Here is a 16,285-nt window from a genome sequence, read left to right on the forward strand (position 1 = left end):
AAATCATAGGAAATAGAAAATGCACAATATAAATGAAACATGTTCAGCCTCAGTTTTTATGGCTGCAGTTTTCTCCTGATTTTGCTCAAGACGCAGATATGCTGTTTCTTCCCTGGCCTATCCTTTCCCCACCACAGGGATTAGTTATGTAAATTGGAACTTAATCCCTTAAAGGCAAATTTGCAGTTCAAATCCAAGTGCCTGCTTGCATGGCCAACTGGAACCAAAACCATCAAGAAACTGGGGATGTTTTGCATTTTACCCTATTTCCTTGAACTATAAAGGTCTCCATCAGGTTATAAAGGCAACCGACCAGATTTTTTCCCTTTTAAACAAATTCATAATACAATAGATAAAAGGAAAGAGGGGAAAAAAACCTTCCTAGAAAAGTGAGCTAAGGCTCAGTGAATTTCCAGCAATGTGGCAAACATATTGTCTGCTCCTGTGACTCTCAAAAGAATGTAATAAAAGGAAGACAGCAGCCCAGCAGGCAACTTCTAGGGGAACTGTCTGCCTTCCAGCCCCTTGATGTAACGCTTGAACAGGTGCAATATAAAGGATGCTAAACTGGTGATTATTAGGGCTGTTGGAAAAGGTTTCCTCTCCACTGTCTGATGTGAATATTTTTTTAAAGGCACAGTATGAAGGGATATACAGGTCTTTTACAGATCATCTATTCTAAGGGGAATACTATGTTTGCACAGAAAAAGAAAGTTGACCGTTTAAAAGATATTGCTCTTGATTTGTGGCGCTGTGTATCAGGAATACTTCTTGTGGAATCAATGGAGTGATACAGGTGTAAGTGAGAGGGATATCAGGATCACTGTGTTGCATTTCATATTGGCTATTTTTCTCATTAATGTCAGCGGTTCCCTGGACTGACTTCAGAACAATAGCTGACCTCCTAGCCACTCAAGTTTGCATAACAGGCTGCAAAAGTTTTTAGGTGTGTCTATCTTTGTGGGACTTGAGATAAAGTGTTTTTTTTTTCTCTGAAGTTGCTGACTTTTCAAGATTATCCATCCTTATGGCTCAGCAACCAACCAAAGACTAAATAACAAGCAAAGATCCCGTGTGGTTCAGTGATTTCCTTGTTAAGCTTCTATCCAAGAGGCAGCATTCTCTTATTCTTTACATGATTTCTTTTAAAAATGAAACAACAAGAACAACAGAGATTTACAGGAAGGGAAGTATGTTTAATGTCAACGACCCAACTTTAAAATCCTCTTTTTATTGAGGTTGCCCTCTTCTGTTCCTCGGCCAACTCTGACCTCTTATGCAACACCTACTACTAGTACAGGAATAGAATTGAGCAATTTAAAAGGACACCTACTAGGCCCCTCCTAAACCAGTGCAGGACTGTCCCCACGCTCTACTTTTTTCTATTGCTTAGTCCAGTCTACTTTTTAGGGCTTTACTCTCTGGGACAGACAGTGCGGCCTAGTGCATGGGGCACTGGGTTGGGCATCTTGAGACCTGGTTTTGACCTGCTATATGACTATGGCAAGTTATTCCTGTTGTCAGTTTCTTCCCCACCCTTTGACTATGTAAACTGTAATATTTTATGAGCAGTTGCTGTCTTTCACTGTAGGTTTGTACACAGTGGAGCCCTGCTCTTAATTTGCACCTCCAGGTGCTATTGTAATATACAGTAGAACCTCAGAGTTACGAACCCCTTAGGAATGGAGGTAGTTTGTAACTCTGAAAAGTTCCTAACTCTGAACAAAACATTATGGTTGTTCTTTCAAAAGTTTACAACCGAACATTGACTTAATACAGCTTTGAAACTTTATTATGCAGAGGAAAAATGCTGCTTTCCCTTTATTTATTTTTAGTAGTTTAGGTTTAACACAGTACTGTACTGTATTTCCTTCTTCTCCTTTTTTCGTCTCTGCTGCTGCCTGATTATGTCCTTCTGGTTCCAAAAGAGGTGTGTGATTGACTGGTCAGTTCCTAACTCTGGTGCTGGTAACTCTGATTAATGCCTAATAATCTAACCCAGTGTACTCTAATTGCGCTCCTTACAATATGCTTTTCCAGCTACAGCTTTACTGTTTAACGTCAGGATATCCTTACACAATGGATGTGAAACTCCAAGGGGGCCATTTTCCTCCCTGTTCCCCTGGCAAGATGCTTTTTCTAGCAGGTGCCAATGGGTTAACAAATCATTATTTTAGCTTTTTAGGAGCCAATGCATGCCAGACGGTGGCGCTGGCCGTGCCCCTATCTGTCAAGAAGGAATTGTATAGATAATAGGATTTGGGGAATGGTCCTAGCTGATCACTCCGGAGATATCCGAGCTGACTGGGGTGGGCAAGCATCCCGCGTTTTGCACACACGAACGGATGCACACTTAGATTCCTGATCAGTTTCCAAGGGGAAAGAAGCTAAAGGGAGGAAGGAGGGGAGAAGAAGAAGAAGAAGAAGAAGAAGAAAAAAGCTCCCTACCCAGTCAGGCGGCAGTCCCTGAACCTAAGATTTTACACAGCTTCTACGTAGCCATGATTGCTGTATAGACTGGAGAGCTTCTATGTGTGTGCCTATGTGTGTGGACGGGAATGTGCCACCCTCCAGCGCCTGCCTGAGCCCTTAGCCAGCGCCTGGCTCTGCTTGATTGTCTCCTGGCAGGAACAATGTGGGTTTGCCCTGGGGGTCCCAGACCCCTGTCCCCGCCTGTGGAAAGCGTGTGAAAGGCAGCTTTGCAAGAAGGGGGCAACGCACGGAGGAGGAGGCGTGTGTCCCTAGCAGGAGGAGGGGTGGAAAAAAGGAAGCCCTCATGGAAGTATGAAGGAGATGGTGGGAGGCTGCTGTGTTTGTTCTGACGAGAGAGGATGGGCAGAGAACCCGCTGGTCTATTGCGATGGACACGGTTGCAACGTGGCTGTGCATCAAGGTAAGGCAGGGAGGGGAAGACCCCTCTCCCCAGCGCCGGGCTTTGCTTGTGGGGAGCGGAAAGGGTGTGGGGAGAAGGGGGGGGGAGGAAACCCCCAGATCCCCGCCCCCCTCCCACCCCGGCCTGTCCAGGCACAGAACAGCGATGGGAAGCTCTGAGCCATCCCGAGCGGGGGAGGAAGGGGTGGGGGAGAAAAATGGGGTGTATGTGTGTGTGTGTGGGGGGGCTTTGTTTTATCCCTATTGTTCAAAATAACGGTATTGTTCATGGGCCCTGCTGCGATGTCGGGGACTATGCCCAGGGGGCGGAGCAGGGGGGCAGGAGTAACAGCGGTTTGGGGACCCTGGTGTGTGTCTACACTGGGGTGGGAGTGCAGGGGTGGGGTGGGGTTATTTTTGGTTGGGGGGGGCGCTAAGTGGGGAGTGGGTTCTTAGCCCCGGGTGCTGTTTTTTTGGGAGGGTCTGCAGAAGGGGGTTCGCCAAAGCAACACACCACACAACCGGGAGCCTCCCGGTTGTTTACTATTCGCTGTTGTCATTATTAGGAGCGGGGTAAACTCTGGGAGTCCTTCGCAGAGAGCAGGGACCTCTGGCTGCGTTTCCCCGGCTTCCTCCCGGAGGACTGTGTGTTTATTAGTAGGGGCCCGGGGGGGACATCTGTGGGGACAAGATCTTTAGGGAAAGTGTCTGTGTGTGGGGGGGGGGATCTGATGGGAGGTGCAGACCCCCACTCTGGAGGCGGGGCAGGGGTTTTCAGAGGTGACAGAAAGGCAGGGAAAGGCACCGGGGCTGGCTGCTTTGGCAGATTATTAACGTGGGGGCGGGCGGGCCGCAGGATTGCGAAGGGGGTTAAAAGACCTCGCCTGGCCAAGTGTTTCTTCTGCTCCCTGCTGCACATGGCTGGGTTATTAATGCCTCTCCGGGCTGAGTTAACCCTTTCGAGGGGCAGCACCGGGACCCTCTCACAGGCTGGGTCCTGCAGGGGGAGGCAGCCCCACTTATCCCGCCCCCCCACCCCCCAGTAAGGATTACAAGCATTTGTAAATGACTTTACATAAAGGGCAGCACACACACGAGCTGGAAATGTTGCCCTCCTCAGATCTGGGGGAAATAGCTTTTTAGTGGAAGTCCAGCAGAAGGGGAGATGGTGAAAAGCTGAAGAAGCATAAGATTATCATGTGATTTTGTTTAATAATAGAAAGTATCCTGGTCTCACTTGGTGTCTGTCTGCCATCATCATACATAAGCCAGTATCTATCTATCTATCTATCTATCTATCTATCTATCTATCTATCTATCTATCTATCTATCTATCTATCTATCTATCTATCCAGTGTACTGCTCTAACTGCCCCAATAACAAGGAGGTGAGTGAAACCAGACAATCACTACACTCTCCAATGAACTCATACGTCAAAATAATAATAAAAAAAAAGACAAAAACAGCCTTTCACCCTCGGGCAAACACTTCTCCCAAGTGATCACTTTGTATCTGAGCTCTGAGTCCTCCTCAAAGGAAATCTGCTCAACACTTTCAAAAGCCAAGCCTGGGAACTTAAATTCGTAACTCTGCTAGACACCAAAAATCATGGACTTAATAAAGACACCAGATCTATGGCTCATAACAACAATCTGTAACCCACTAAGCCTCCTTTGTCCTTTGGGGGAGGTTTAGGCTGGATATTAGGAAAAACTTTTTCACTAGGAGGGTGGTGAAACACTAGACTGTGTTACCTAGGGAGGTGGTGGAATCTCCTTCCTTAGAAGTTTTTAAGGTCAGGCTTGACAAAGCCCTGCCTGGGATGATTTAGCTGGGGACTGGTCCTGCTCTGGGCAGGGGTTGGACGAGATGACCTCCTGAGGTCCCTTCCAACCCTGATATTCTATGATTCTATGACATCAGAGGTGATGACTGCCCTCTTCACCTTGAATGGTCTCTTGCAACATGTGTTAACTCCTTATCTGTTCCACCTTGTATTTAGCTGTGATACTCTCAGTACCTTTCCCAGACCTGAAGAAGAGCTCTGTGTAAGCCCTAAAGCTTGTCCCTCTCACCAACAGAAGTTGGTCCAGTAAAAGATATTACCTCACCCACCTGGTTTCTCTTTATCATACATAAGCCAATATCCATCATTATCATACATAAGCCAATATCTATCTATTGTACCCCAATATTTCTTTCTCTCTTGTTCTCTTTCTTTCTAGACTTTCTTATACAGGTTTCTGTGACTGGGAGGTTGGGCATTCTTCTGTGGCTTATACGCCATGCTCACACCTGTAATAAGAGGTCATTTGCAACCAGGCGAGCAAGGGGAAGTTAAACAGAAGAAGCAGAGCTTGCAGGGGAATTTTCTTCACAAACAGATGCAGTGCCTCCTGTCATAAAAGAGTTTATTCCAGGATGCCTGTAATGATCTGTTAGCATGTAGCTGGTCACTCTGAAATGACACTGGCTTGTTGTTTTAATGTCATTGGTGTCACTCTTCTACTTCCTATTTTTGTAATACCAGAAACTTGAGGATATTTTTCTTCTCTACTGATTATTGGGCATTGGCATCTATGCCTTTCTCCTCCCCCCCACCCCCATCCTGAATATTAACACATATGCTTTTAATTGGTAACTAGGACAGTTCCCACTTTTACAGTGCTTTATGATTCTGAAATGTCTTTGTTTACAAGCCAATGCAATGATACTGGGACTTTATACGTTTACTACTTGCTGCAGAGACAGCAGAGCAGGCAGAAAACATTGTTTTGGCAGGGCCTACGAAACCACTTTTGAGTTTATAAAAGTCTGAGTCGTCAAGTAGTGTATAAAGTATCATACAACCTAGATATTTAGACTTGGAAGACTTGCCTCCTTCAGGTTATAATAATTTTAAGGGACATCCTATTTGATATCCAGAAACCTTGTCACCCTCCCTTACTATACTACCTGTGACCATGGCATTTGGATATGATTTTGGCATACTTTAAATTTTCTCTTCCAAATAGAGTTGCTTTGTTAATTTATCTCTTTGTGCTTTGTGCGCAAAGGTAAACCGTATTTAGCTTTTGACTGCATGAATAAAATAGAGCCAAAAATGACCTTACTTTAAAACTTCACATTAGAGCTGGTCAAAAAACAGAATGCAATTTTTGGTGGAAATTTTCCTTAAAACATTGTCCCATTTGGTAACTCAAAATTACATTTTTCAACAAAAGTGTCATAAAAATGCAAATTAAGAACATTTTCAACTCTGGTCCATGTACAGTTTATATTTTCTTTCTTTCTCTCTTCTTGTTCAAGCAACAGGCAGGGAAACTAATAATGTGTTCAGCTGAGTGCTTGCCTCTTGCCGTAAGCTTATTGCTAAAGATGGACCCAAGGCACTCCTCTGTCATTGCTTTTATATAGTTTCTATTTTCTTATGTGTATGCCTTGGCTCACCCTGGATTGAGCCAGCCCTTTCAGTTTAACTCCACCACCCCCATTTCCCCCCCCCCCCCCCAGCTCACATAAAATCTCAGGCATTAGAGAAATGGCAAAAACTTATTGTGGTCCTGTCCCGTCTTATCCCCAGGGAACATCACATGAGTGCTTCCGGCATTATATTTTCAGATGCTTTGTCCAACCTAGTTTCAATGATGGGGACTCCATTCCAATTGTCAGCTCAGCTTTGAAGGTTGAGTAAGGAGGATGTAATTTGTTCTTTGCTGACGGGTCCCTACATCCTAGTTGAAGCAGAAATGACCATACCCCTGTCTTCTCTTTGCTTCTGTTGCTTTAAACCCACATGCATCCTTCCAGAGTCAGCAATACTCTCTTAAAATCCAACAAGTACATCCCTTGATGGGTTAGAGAGAGGCACTGTTGTTGAAGGAGGTAGGGCATCCTCAAGTGACATTGCCAGTCCTTGGAAAGGGTTATAATGGCCAGGATGTTGGATTGCCCCATGGCAGAAGGGAAACAGGCTGATTATAAAGGAGAGAGCTTCTGTTCACACAGTGGGAGCTGGAGACCATCAGTCATGCTGGGAGAGCAAAGAGAGGGGAAGATTTTGATAAGAGCAGGGTAAAATATGAAGATTTCCTGGATGCTAGCTGGAGGCTGTTACATTAAAGTGGAGCTTGTTCCCCACATTGGTCCAAAATAGCCCAGATTTGGTGACCTTCCTGGCATGCTGAAAAAAGCATCTCTTTCACAGGGTTTTTGGAGAGGGCTAAGGGTATGCTTCACGGTGATGAAGAGGTGGAAAAGAGATTCTATAGTTGTCTGGCTGGCAAAGTTCCTGGTGAAACGATTGTTTTAATGCTGCTATAATTTTACTGTATTATTAATGATGGTTAGGGCACCCCTAGAGCCTTGGATAGGAGTCTTTTTAATTATTTTAAATCTAAATAAAGCAGAACCTGGTGGATTTGAAATTGACTGGGGATTGTGGGAGTCATCTCTCCACTCCATCTAGGCCAGATTTTCCAATGAGCTCAGCTCTCATTCAGGCCAGATTTTTCAGAAGCTTTCTGCATGTTGGGTGCTGACCTCTTCTGAAAGTCTGGCCTGAAGTGTCACAGTGGAACTGCTGAGTACTTTGGAAAAGTTGGTCCCTTATTCAAGTGCTGAGCTCAGCGGAAGATCTGGCCCCAGTTGTGGATCGAAGGAGAATGTTCCCTACCTTTAAAACCCTCCTCTGCAGCCTCAAGCTAACTGCATGCAAGACATCTGCTGTGGTCCTGTGGCAAGGCCTTAGGCTTGAGAGCCAGACAATCCTGGGTTTTATTCCCCACTCTGCTAGTAAGGCAAGTCAGTTTGCTGCCTTGTGCCTGTGTTTACAGGGTGAAACTCCACAGCCTGTGTTATGCTGCAGGTCAGACTAGAATTAGATGATCTAATGGTTCCTTTGGGCCTTCAGACTGACTCTTGTTTTACAATGCACTAGGGTCTGCAGGTCTGACCAGAGCCAGAGGATGTTCTCCAACAGATTTGTGGGGGTGGGAGAGAGAGGTGGGTGTATTGTGTTTTCTGGTGGTGGGAGTCGGGAGGATAAGCTGCTGTTTAATTTTAATTTTTGCTCTTGTAATTTAAGTCTGCCTGCCTATAGCTTTGGAGAGGCAGCCCTCCCCCCTTTTTTGTTTGTGTATGAATCTGAATAATTTAAACAAACAATGAAAAAGCCAAATTAATTTTCTCCTGCTTCTCCCTCACAGCTTGCTACGGAATCGTCCAGGTTCCCACCGGACCTTGGTTCTGCCGAAAATGTGAATCTCAAGAGAGAGCCGCCAGGGTGGTGAGTACAAGTCACACCTGTCTTTACACTGACTAGATAATTCTGTTCCCCTTTTACTCCCCAGGAATGGTCCAGTGGGGTGGGAAGTGGAACTCAGGAGATGTGGGTTCTCACCCCAGCTCTGCTGATAACCTTAGCCAAGTCCTTCAAATGTTCTTCCTCCTATTGAAGTTTAATATGATTTGAGTGCCTAACTCCCTTTGAAATTCCCTGCTTGATTTAAATCAAACCAATCTTGTGTTGACAAGGCCAGAATCAATATAAGCCAGGTTTAAGAGTGCCCGCGCAGCCTTTTGCACTGATTTAGCTACATTCTTTTAAATCACTGCTTTAGTTAAACTAATGTAGACAAACCCTTGCTATGTACCTGTGCAGCACCTATCACAGTAGGGTCCCCAGTCTCAGCTGGGGATTGTAGGGGTCCTGGCAATATTATAGCTGTTTCACAGGTGGGCACACAGAATTGAAGCGAGTTGGCAAAGAGCTCAAGCTAAGGGCTTGTCTACACTGCAAAGTAGTAAGTGGAAGAGTTAGGAAGAGAACCCATGTCTCCTAGCTTGCAGACCCCAACTCTAACCACTAGATCCCACCCCCTGTTGGAACCAGGACTGCAAACAAGACCTTGACTCCCAGACCCCGCCCTGCTTCTCTAACCATTGGGAAATACTGCTTTTATATACACTGTGGTAAAGAGTATGGAATGTGCCTGAAGGTGGTTTTATCCCATGCAAATAGTTTCCTAACAGAGGGTCAGGACAGGAATGGTAATCTGGATTTCACGCCCCTCCTCCTCCTCCTCCTCCTTGCCCCTGCGAGGGAAGGACACCCTGCTGTGTTAGTTACAGTGCAAACAGTGTCTCAGCTGAAATAATATACATGCACATGCAAGTCCTCCTGTGGGGGGGCCCTCACCTGTGTGCCTGGCGAGGACTGTAATGTTTCAGCAGGAGACTATGCCCCTCAATCTACCTTCAAGATAGCAGGAGAATAATGGCCCTGCAGGTGGCTCCTCTTTTAACTCACCCTCAGTGAAATCTGTTGGACAATGCATAGTGGGCTTCAGTGATGCCGTTCATTCATGTGATATTCAGTCCTGGCTCCATAATAACCAGACAGTGATAACCTTATTTCCTAAGAAGAGCAGGGGGTGACTGCCTAGCTAAATCTCTTACCTTATGCGTGTTAGACGCTAGCAGTCGTAACAGCAGATGCACAGATGGGTAAATACCTAGAAAGAGTCAGTCCTTTGATGTAGGAAGCTGTGCATCTGGTGATCAGTGAGGGACTGACTCAGCTCTTGTGAGTTCTGTGCTGAGCTCTGCTAGCTATTTACTATGTGGCCTTGTATACCACAACACAGTGGATTGGGTAGTACACTAAGACCTAGAAGACGTGGGCTGTGTTCCTGGCACTGCCAGAGGCTGGCAGCTTTGCTGTGCCCTAGTTTCCTCCTCTTTAAGAGGAAAATTATCTTCCCCTGGGTAGCCTTGGTTGCAAAATTCTGCAGTAGAAGTGCAAGATGTTTTTAGTAACCAGTGATACGATCCATTGGCATCCATATCTCACTTGCAGTGATTGGTTCTGAGCTGAACTCCACTGAGAAATAACAAGTATCAAGGGGTAGCTGTGTTAGTCTGTATCCACAAAAACAACAAGGAGTCCGGTGGCACCTTAAAGACTAACAGATTTGTTTGGGCATAAGCTTTTGTGGGTAAAAGAACAAAGTTTTTACCCACAGAAGTTTATGCCCAAATAAATCTGTTAGTCTTTAAGGGGCCACCGGACTACTTGCTGTTTTTGAGAAATAACAGCCAGCCTCTAATAAGGTTTTGCACTTTCATAGCTCTCACCATATGAGAATCTCAAACCACTTTATAAAGATTAAACATTACCTCCCCAAAAAACATGAACTGAATGAATATTTATAGCCTCATGTTACAAATGGGGTCACTAAAGCACAGGGAAATATATGACTTGCCCAGGGTTTTAAAATCTAGATCTTATGATTCCATACCGCTGCTCTGACCAGACTCCCTCGAGCTGGGAAGAGAATCCAGGAGTCCTCATGCCCAGTCGCCTGTTCTAACCATTAGATTGTGCTCCCTGCTCTGAACTAAGATGAGAATCTAGGAGTCCTAACCTCTAGGCCCCCCTGCTCTAACTTTTAGGCTCTGCTCCTTTCACAGAGCTGGAAGGAGAACCCAGGAGGCTAGACTAGAGACCAGGTTGGTTGAACGTAAGGAAGAAGAACTGCTAATCCCTACTCAGAACCCCTCCTCAAATTCGCAGGTCCCTAAAGGATGCTATGGACATTAGTGTGCTTACAGTAAGCAACTGAAAACCTATTCCACTTTGTAATCAAATTGTCTGGGAAGCCCAGTAAGCTGCAGTGGCCCGGAGGGCAGCTTTAGCTGTCTTTTAGAAGCAGGACTATTAAAAGTCTTGTGTGGGACTGTTAACCCCTCTTGTTATGATCAGAGCTTTGCTAATCGCATGGTGGGAGAGACACTTTGATCTAAGGGTTGGAGGGAAGAGTGTAGGGGCCTTTTCAAGTGCAAATTTCTTACTACAGGGCTGCAGTTTACTCTGTTCTCTTTGGGCTTTGCTGGGGTTTCCATGCAGATCATGGGAGCAGCTCTCCAGTGCCCTCCCTGGCAATCCCTGCCCAGTCAGAAGCAGTGTATTCATATACCAGACCAATACCCAATGTCTTTCATTCTTGTGCCGAGGGGGTGGGGGGCTGACTGCTGAGTTCCTGATGGACTCTACCATTTCCCCCCACGTTTCTTATTATTTTTAATATTATTTAGCACTGGTGAAAGTTGCCGGTTTGCCAACCCATGAGACTTGAGTCTCTTATTTATCCAGAGAGCAGGTACAGCATAGGCCAGGAGAGCAGAAGCTTCCCAAACTCTGCCCATGGCCAGAAATTTCTCAGGCTGTTTTTATATTATACACACATATTAATGTGTATTGCACTAGAGATCAGAGACCAGGGGCCCCTGTGATGCTCGCTGCTGCTCAATCACAACTACAAGATGACTGCAGCGTAAGGGTCTGATTCTCCATTGCCATGCAGTCACTGACACCGGAGCAAAGTGGGTGTGAAACATTATCAAATCGAAGTGATAGGCTCAGACACCTAGTTTGCACTGATGCAAAGTGCATGGCGATACAGAATCAGGCCCTGGTGCAGCTACCCTGTTGCAAACCCCTCCTGTAGACACAAGCTTGCGCAGGTGCAGTATGATTTCCACTGTTTTGAAATGGGTCTAATCTGCCCTGGGGCAAATTGTGTGTGTCCCACCAGCGTGAAGCACATCTGCACAGTGGCTCGCACCCCAGTGTACAAGAGAGCTCGAGCCTATAGAAGAGGTTACCTCCAGGGGGCAGAGAGGAGTTGGGTCTCCATGACCCCTTCAACTACAGATGTTTTTGCTGAGAATGCCAGTAAAGGAGCAGTTGTTTGTTGCTAAATGCGATGATGGTTTTTCTAACTCGGGACACTATCCCACTGAGGAGTGGAATCTCTAGAGCTTGTAACATACAGCAAACCCAAACAAGGGCCCCACATCCAGGAACGTTTATTCCACTAGCCCCTCCACCCACCCAGCTCACGTTGATGGCCCCCATAATTACAGCTGGTCATAAATTTTCCATGGAAACTTTTTTTGCGGGGGACAGAAAATGGCTTTTTCGACAAAATGGACATTTTCGCCAAAAAAGGGTCAGTTTTTCATTGAGAATTTGCGGGGTTTGGATTTTTCATCCCAAACCTGCAAAACGTACAAGAAAAAATGTCAACAAAAATAGAAAATACATTTTGTTTGCCCTTAATTTTTTCATGGGAGGAAATTTTTTTTTCTCCTGCCGCCTCTTTCCGCAAACATTAGTGCGAGGTTGGCGGCACAAGTGTGCCAGCACCGGACACGCTCCTGGGAACACACATTTGCTGTAAAAGCCACGCCAGTACTGAGAGACATCTGGAAAGCTCATTGTGGGTTGGGGTCATCCAACCAGGGAGCAGGAAAAATACCAGGTGAGCCATCACCTGTCACAAATAGCCAGATACAAATAGCCAGCGACACAAAAAGGTGTGGAAAGAATTAATACTGGGACTCACCATCTGCTGTGAGGTGCTGGGTGGATCCTCTGTCCAGGGCCAGAGTCTCCACTTCCATTGTCCCCTGCCGCCATTTTAATTAGGGCAGCCAGGTGTGTGTTATTGAGCCAGTCTCTGTCTGTTCCCTCCTGGCTGCTTCCTTTGCTGGAACTGCAGGGGGCTGGATGGGTCTGGGCAGGTCTTGCCTCCCCTCACAGCCGGAGGGCATTTCCTCAGCCCCTTTTGGCTGCAGCGGCCTCCCTGGTGGTGGGGCTCCCTCTCCTGCTTCCGGAGAGGCTGGTGGAGATGGGAAGCAGGAGTCTGGTGTGAGGCAGGGATGGTCCTGGGGCTGGCGGTGCTGTGGAGAGGGTCCGGCGTTAGTTGAGTCTCGTCTTCTCCCCATCTGCCATGGCCATTTCTCTCAGTGGGGCCAGCCCCCCTCACCGCCACAGCGCACTGCCTCTGGGGCCAGTTCCTCACTCTCTGGGGCTGCCTGCCCCTTTCCCTTCTCCACACTAGGCATCCTACCCTCGCCCACTGCAGCCCCCCATTGACCGGCTGAGGGACGATGGCGAAAGGTGGGCGGCGGGGCGCTCCAGCCACTGGTCAGAAGGAGAGCTGGGGCGGGGCTCCCTTTGGAATTCCAGCCTCTGCATCCTGGCGAGTCCGAACCCTGCAGCCAGGGTGAGCTCCGGCCCTGGGCAGAGGGCCTGCTCAGAGGCCGCGTACCCCTGCCAGCACTGCCAGCCCCAAAGCATCCAGAAATAACGAGCCAGGCCAAAATCACGCGATTGGCTGAAAAATCCTGAGATGGTTTGAAAACATGTTTGGGTTCTTTTTGTTTGCCTGCTGCTACTTGAGTCCTGGTTTCTCCACAACCACAAGGGCCAGAAATTTACAGAAAAAAAAAAAAAAAAAAAAAAAAAAAGAAAGCAAGCTGGGAGTTTAATGTAATTCCATGACTACAGGATCTGGCACATTAACATCAAACATCGGGAGACTTGTGATAAATACTCGTGTGTTGGGAATGGTGCTGGATTTTACACTTGGAGCGGTAGCTGCTGAGAGCACTTTATGACCAACCCATATTGTGTGAAATATCTTCCCATAAAACCAATACAGGTAAAAAAATTGGTCCCTGATAAACCATGGACAGAAAAAGGTGCAGGATTTTTTGAATTCATTGTTTCCTGCGGATGCTTTGCCCATCTTTGAGCTGAAACCCTCCAAGCTCATTTCACACGGTCATTCATAACTCTTGGGCCCAGAATTGTAAAGGGCTTTCAGGCATCGTCACACTCAGCGCAGCGAGGCCTAACTGATTTAAGAGTCTAAATCTCTTTTTCAAAAGGGATTGAACCACTTAGGAGCTAAGATTGCATTGACAGCTGATGGTATTTAGGTGTTGCAACACTGACCACAGCAGTGCCTAAATAGCTTTAAAAATCTGCTCCTCAGTCACTACTGACCGAGGCTGGACCAGTGACCTAGAAATGAAAGATTCTGTATCCCCTGAGCTAGCTTCCTTCCACCAAGTGTATTATCACAATGAGGCAAATAGAAAAGTGACCCTGGCTTAGCTCCTGAGCCTGTGTGAATCACCATAGTACCACTGAAATCAGTGGAACGACTAGTGGTTCTCAACCCCTGGGGGTACGCAGAGGTCTTCCAGCAGGTACATCAACTCACCTAGATATTTGCCTAGTTTTACAACAGGCTTCATAAAAAGCACTAGCGAAATTAGCACAAACTAAAATTTCATACAGACAGTGACTTATTTATACTGCTCTCTATGACTATACACTGAAATGTGTGTACAATATTTATACTCCAGTTGGTTTATTTTATAATTATATGGTAAAAATGAGAAAGTCAGCAATTTTTCAATACAAGTAGCCTGTGACACTTCTGTATTTTTATGTCTGATTTTGTAAGCAAGTCGTTTTTAAGTGGGGTGAAACCTGGAAGTACGCAAGACAAAGCAGACTCCTGAAAGGGGTACAGGAGTCTGGAAAGGTTCAGAGCCACTGAACTACACCAATTTACACCAGTTAAGGATCCGAGCTCTTAATCACTCATTGGATCCCTCTGGTGTAAATGCAGCACTCTGGTATTAGAGAGATAAGGTCGATGCAGTAACATTTTATTGGACCAACTTCTGGTGGAGGAAGGTACAAACTTCCGATCTACGCAGAGCGCTTCTTCACGTTGGGGGCAGGAAGCCGAATAGCTCAGATGGAGGAAGCAGAGTGATTCAGACAGTCTACTTCCTTCCCCAGACCTGAAGAAGAGCTCTGTGTAGCTCAGAAAGTTTATACTTTCCACCAACAGAAATTGGTCCAATAGAAGATATTACCTCAACCACCTTGCCTCTCTCATGTCTTAGGACCAACACAGCTACAACGCTTCAAACACTTTGGTATTGCAGACAGGACAATATCTGGCTCTGCTGTCGAGTATCCTCCCCCCACACACCACTTCCTCTCAGTGAAGAAAACATCATCCCACATGATCCAGCCATGTGCTACATGAGAACATCTCTGTTCCCCATCCCTTACCAGGAACCATACTAACCTCATTGTTTCTGTTTGATTTCAAGAGATGCGAGCTGTGTCCCCACAAAGATGGAGCCCTGAAACGGACCGACAATGGAGGTAAATGCCCCTGCACAGAGCAGTCAGCTTGCTTTCTCATTTGCATTGTCTGCTGGGGGGATGGCAGCACCAGTTCCAGATGCAGAGTAGCGGTTAACAACCTAGAAATTACTGCACTCATTGTCCATCTAGGTTACTAGTGCTGGATGCTGTCTAGGTTGCCAACCAGTGGACAATGCCGAATGCTCCAGAGGAAGGAGTGACATCTCCCCTACCATACACACACGTACCTCCTAATGTACCTACACAGGCAACACTATTCTCTAGAAAAAATTCCTTCCTGACCCCTAGCTGGTGTTCTGGTTTATGCCCTGAAACATGGGGATGGCCTTTGTAATTTTCACCTAAGCTAGTGTCACTGCAGATGCTGCTATTATTCATATAAATACATAACCTACTAAACTATTTACTTCAATCATATGCTGTAGCGGTGAGTTACAAAGGTTAATTATGCTGGAGAGAACACCTCCGAGTAGGGATAAGAGGGGAATTGATTCTCTGAGAGAGCTAGTCAATTCTTGCCCTCTCTGCTGAGACTTCCAGCAAAGGAGTCGGTTAGTGGGGAGGCAGGACGGCGTAGTGGATAAAGAAGAGGTTCTGTTCCTAGTTCTGTCACTGTGTTGCTGGGTGACCTTGGGCAAATCACTTCACCTTCCTGTAACTTAGTTTTTCCCCATCTATAAAATAGGAAAAATGATACTTCCTTGGTAAAATGCCTTGAGATCTATGGAGGAATAAACGCTAGGTATTCTTATCATCATTACTAGTGGCTGTTGTGATGATGGTTCAACTTGGGCTAGTGCTGTCCCAGGCAGGGTGGAGATTCTGCTTCTGCATCTGATTCTGTTGAGGATTCGGAATTTAACAATCAAACTGGGGCGGGGGGGAGGGGGGGTTGCTATAATGGAGTGGGACTTTCCTCCAGAGTTGTCCCATCCGCATCTTGTGGAGAGTTGTCCTTCTCCCAGCTGGCTGGTGGTTCTGGCTGGTCTGCAACAGTCTGAGCTTCAGATCTCGAGTGGGTCATTTGTGGGGAGGAGTGGACATTCTAAACCTGCTCTCTCCAAGAAATTTCTGTCCCTTTAGTTAAAATTTGCAGGTGGTATCTAGCCATCTGTCTGTCTACAGAGGATGGCGATCAGTTGTTCTTCATGTTCACCAAGGGTGGGACAAGAAGGAATCAGCTTAATTTGAAGCAAGACAGTGTAGGTCAGATATTAGGAAAAACTTTCTAACTCTAAGGATAAGGAAGCACTGGAACAGGCTACCGAGAGAGGCTGTCGAATCCCCATCATTGGAGGTTTTTAAGAAAAGGTTGGACAACCTCCTGCTAGAGATGGCCTAGGTTATAATTCATCCTGCCTCAAAATG

At 46.3% G+C, this 16,285-nt stretch overlaps 1 protein-coding gene across 3 annotated transcripts in view; it reads left to right on the plus strand.

Moving 5' to 3' along the window:
- The first annotated feature begins 2,331 nt into the window (after positions 1–2,331).
- MLLT6 (MLLT6, PHD finger containing) overlaps positions 2,332–16,285 on the plus strand; it is a 67,725-nt gene continuing 53,771 nt past the window's right edge. For all 3 annotated transcript variants that reach the window (XM_084615606.1, XM_084615608.1, XM_084615607.1), the window contains exons 1-3: positions 2,332–2,893; positions 8,079–8,158; positions 14,860–14,914. In XM_084615606.1, coding sequence (XP_084471732.1) covers positions 2,785–2,893; positions 8,079–8,158; positions 14,860–14,914 — 244 coding nt within the window. In that variant the 5' untranslated portion in view covers positions 2,332–2,784. The remainder of the gene's footprint in view (positions 2,894–8,078; positions 8,159–14,859; positions 14,915–16,285) is intronic.

Source organism: Lepidochelys olivacea, assembly GCF_965140295.1.
Source record: "Lepidochelys olivacea isolate rLepOli2 genome assembly, chromosome: 27".
NCBI classification, from domain to species: Eukaryota; Metazoa; Chordata; order Testudines; family Cheloniidae; genus Lepidochelys; species Lepidochelys olivacea.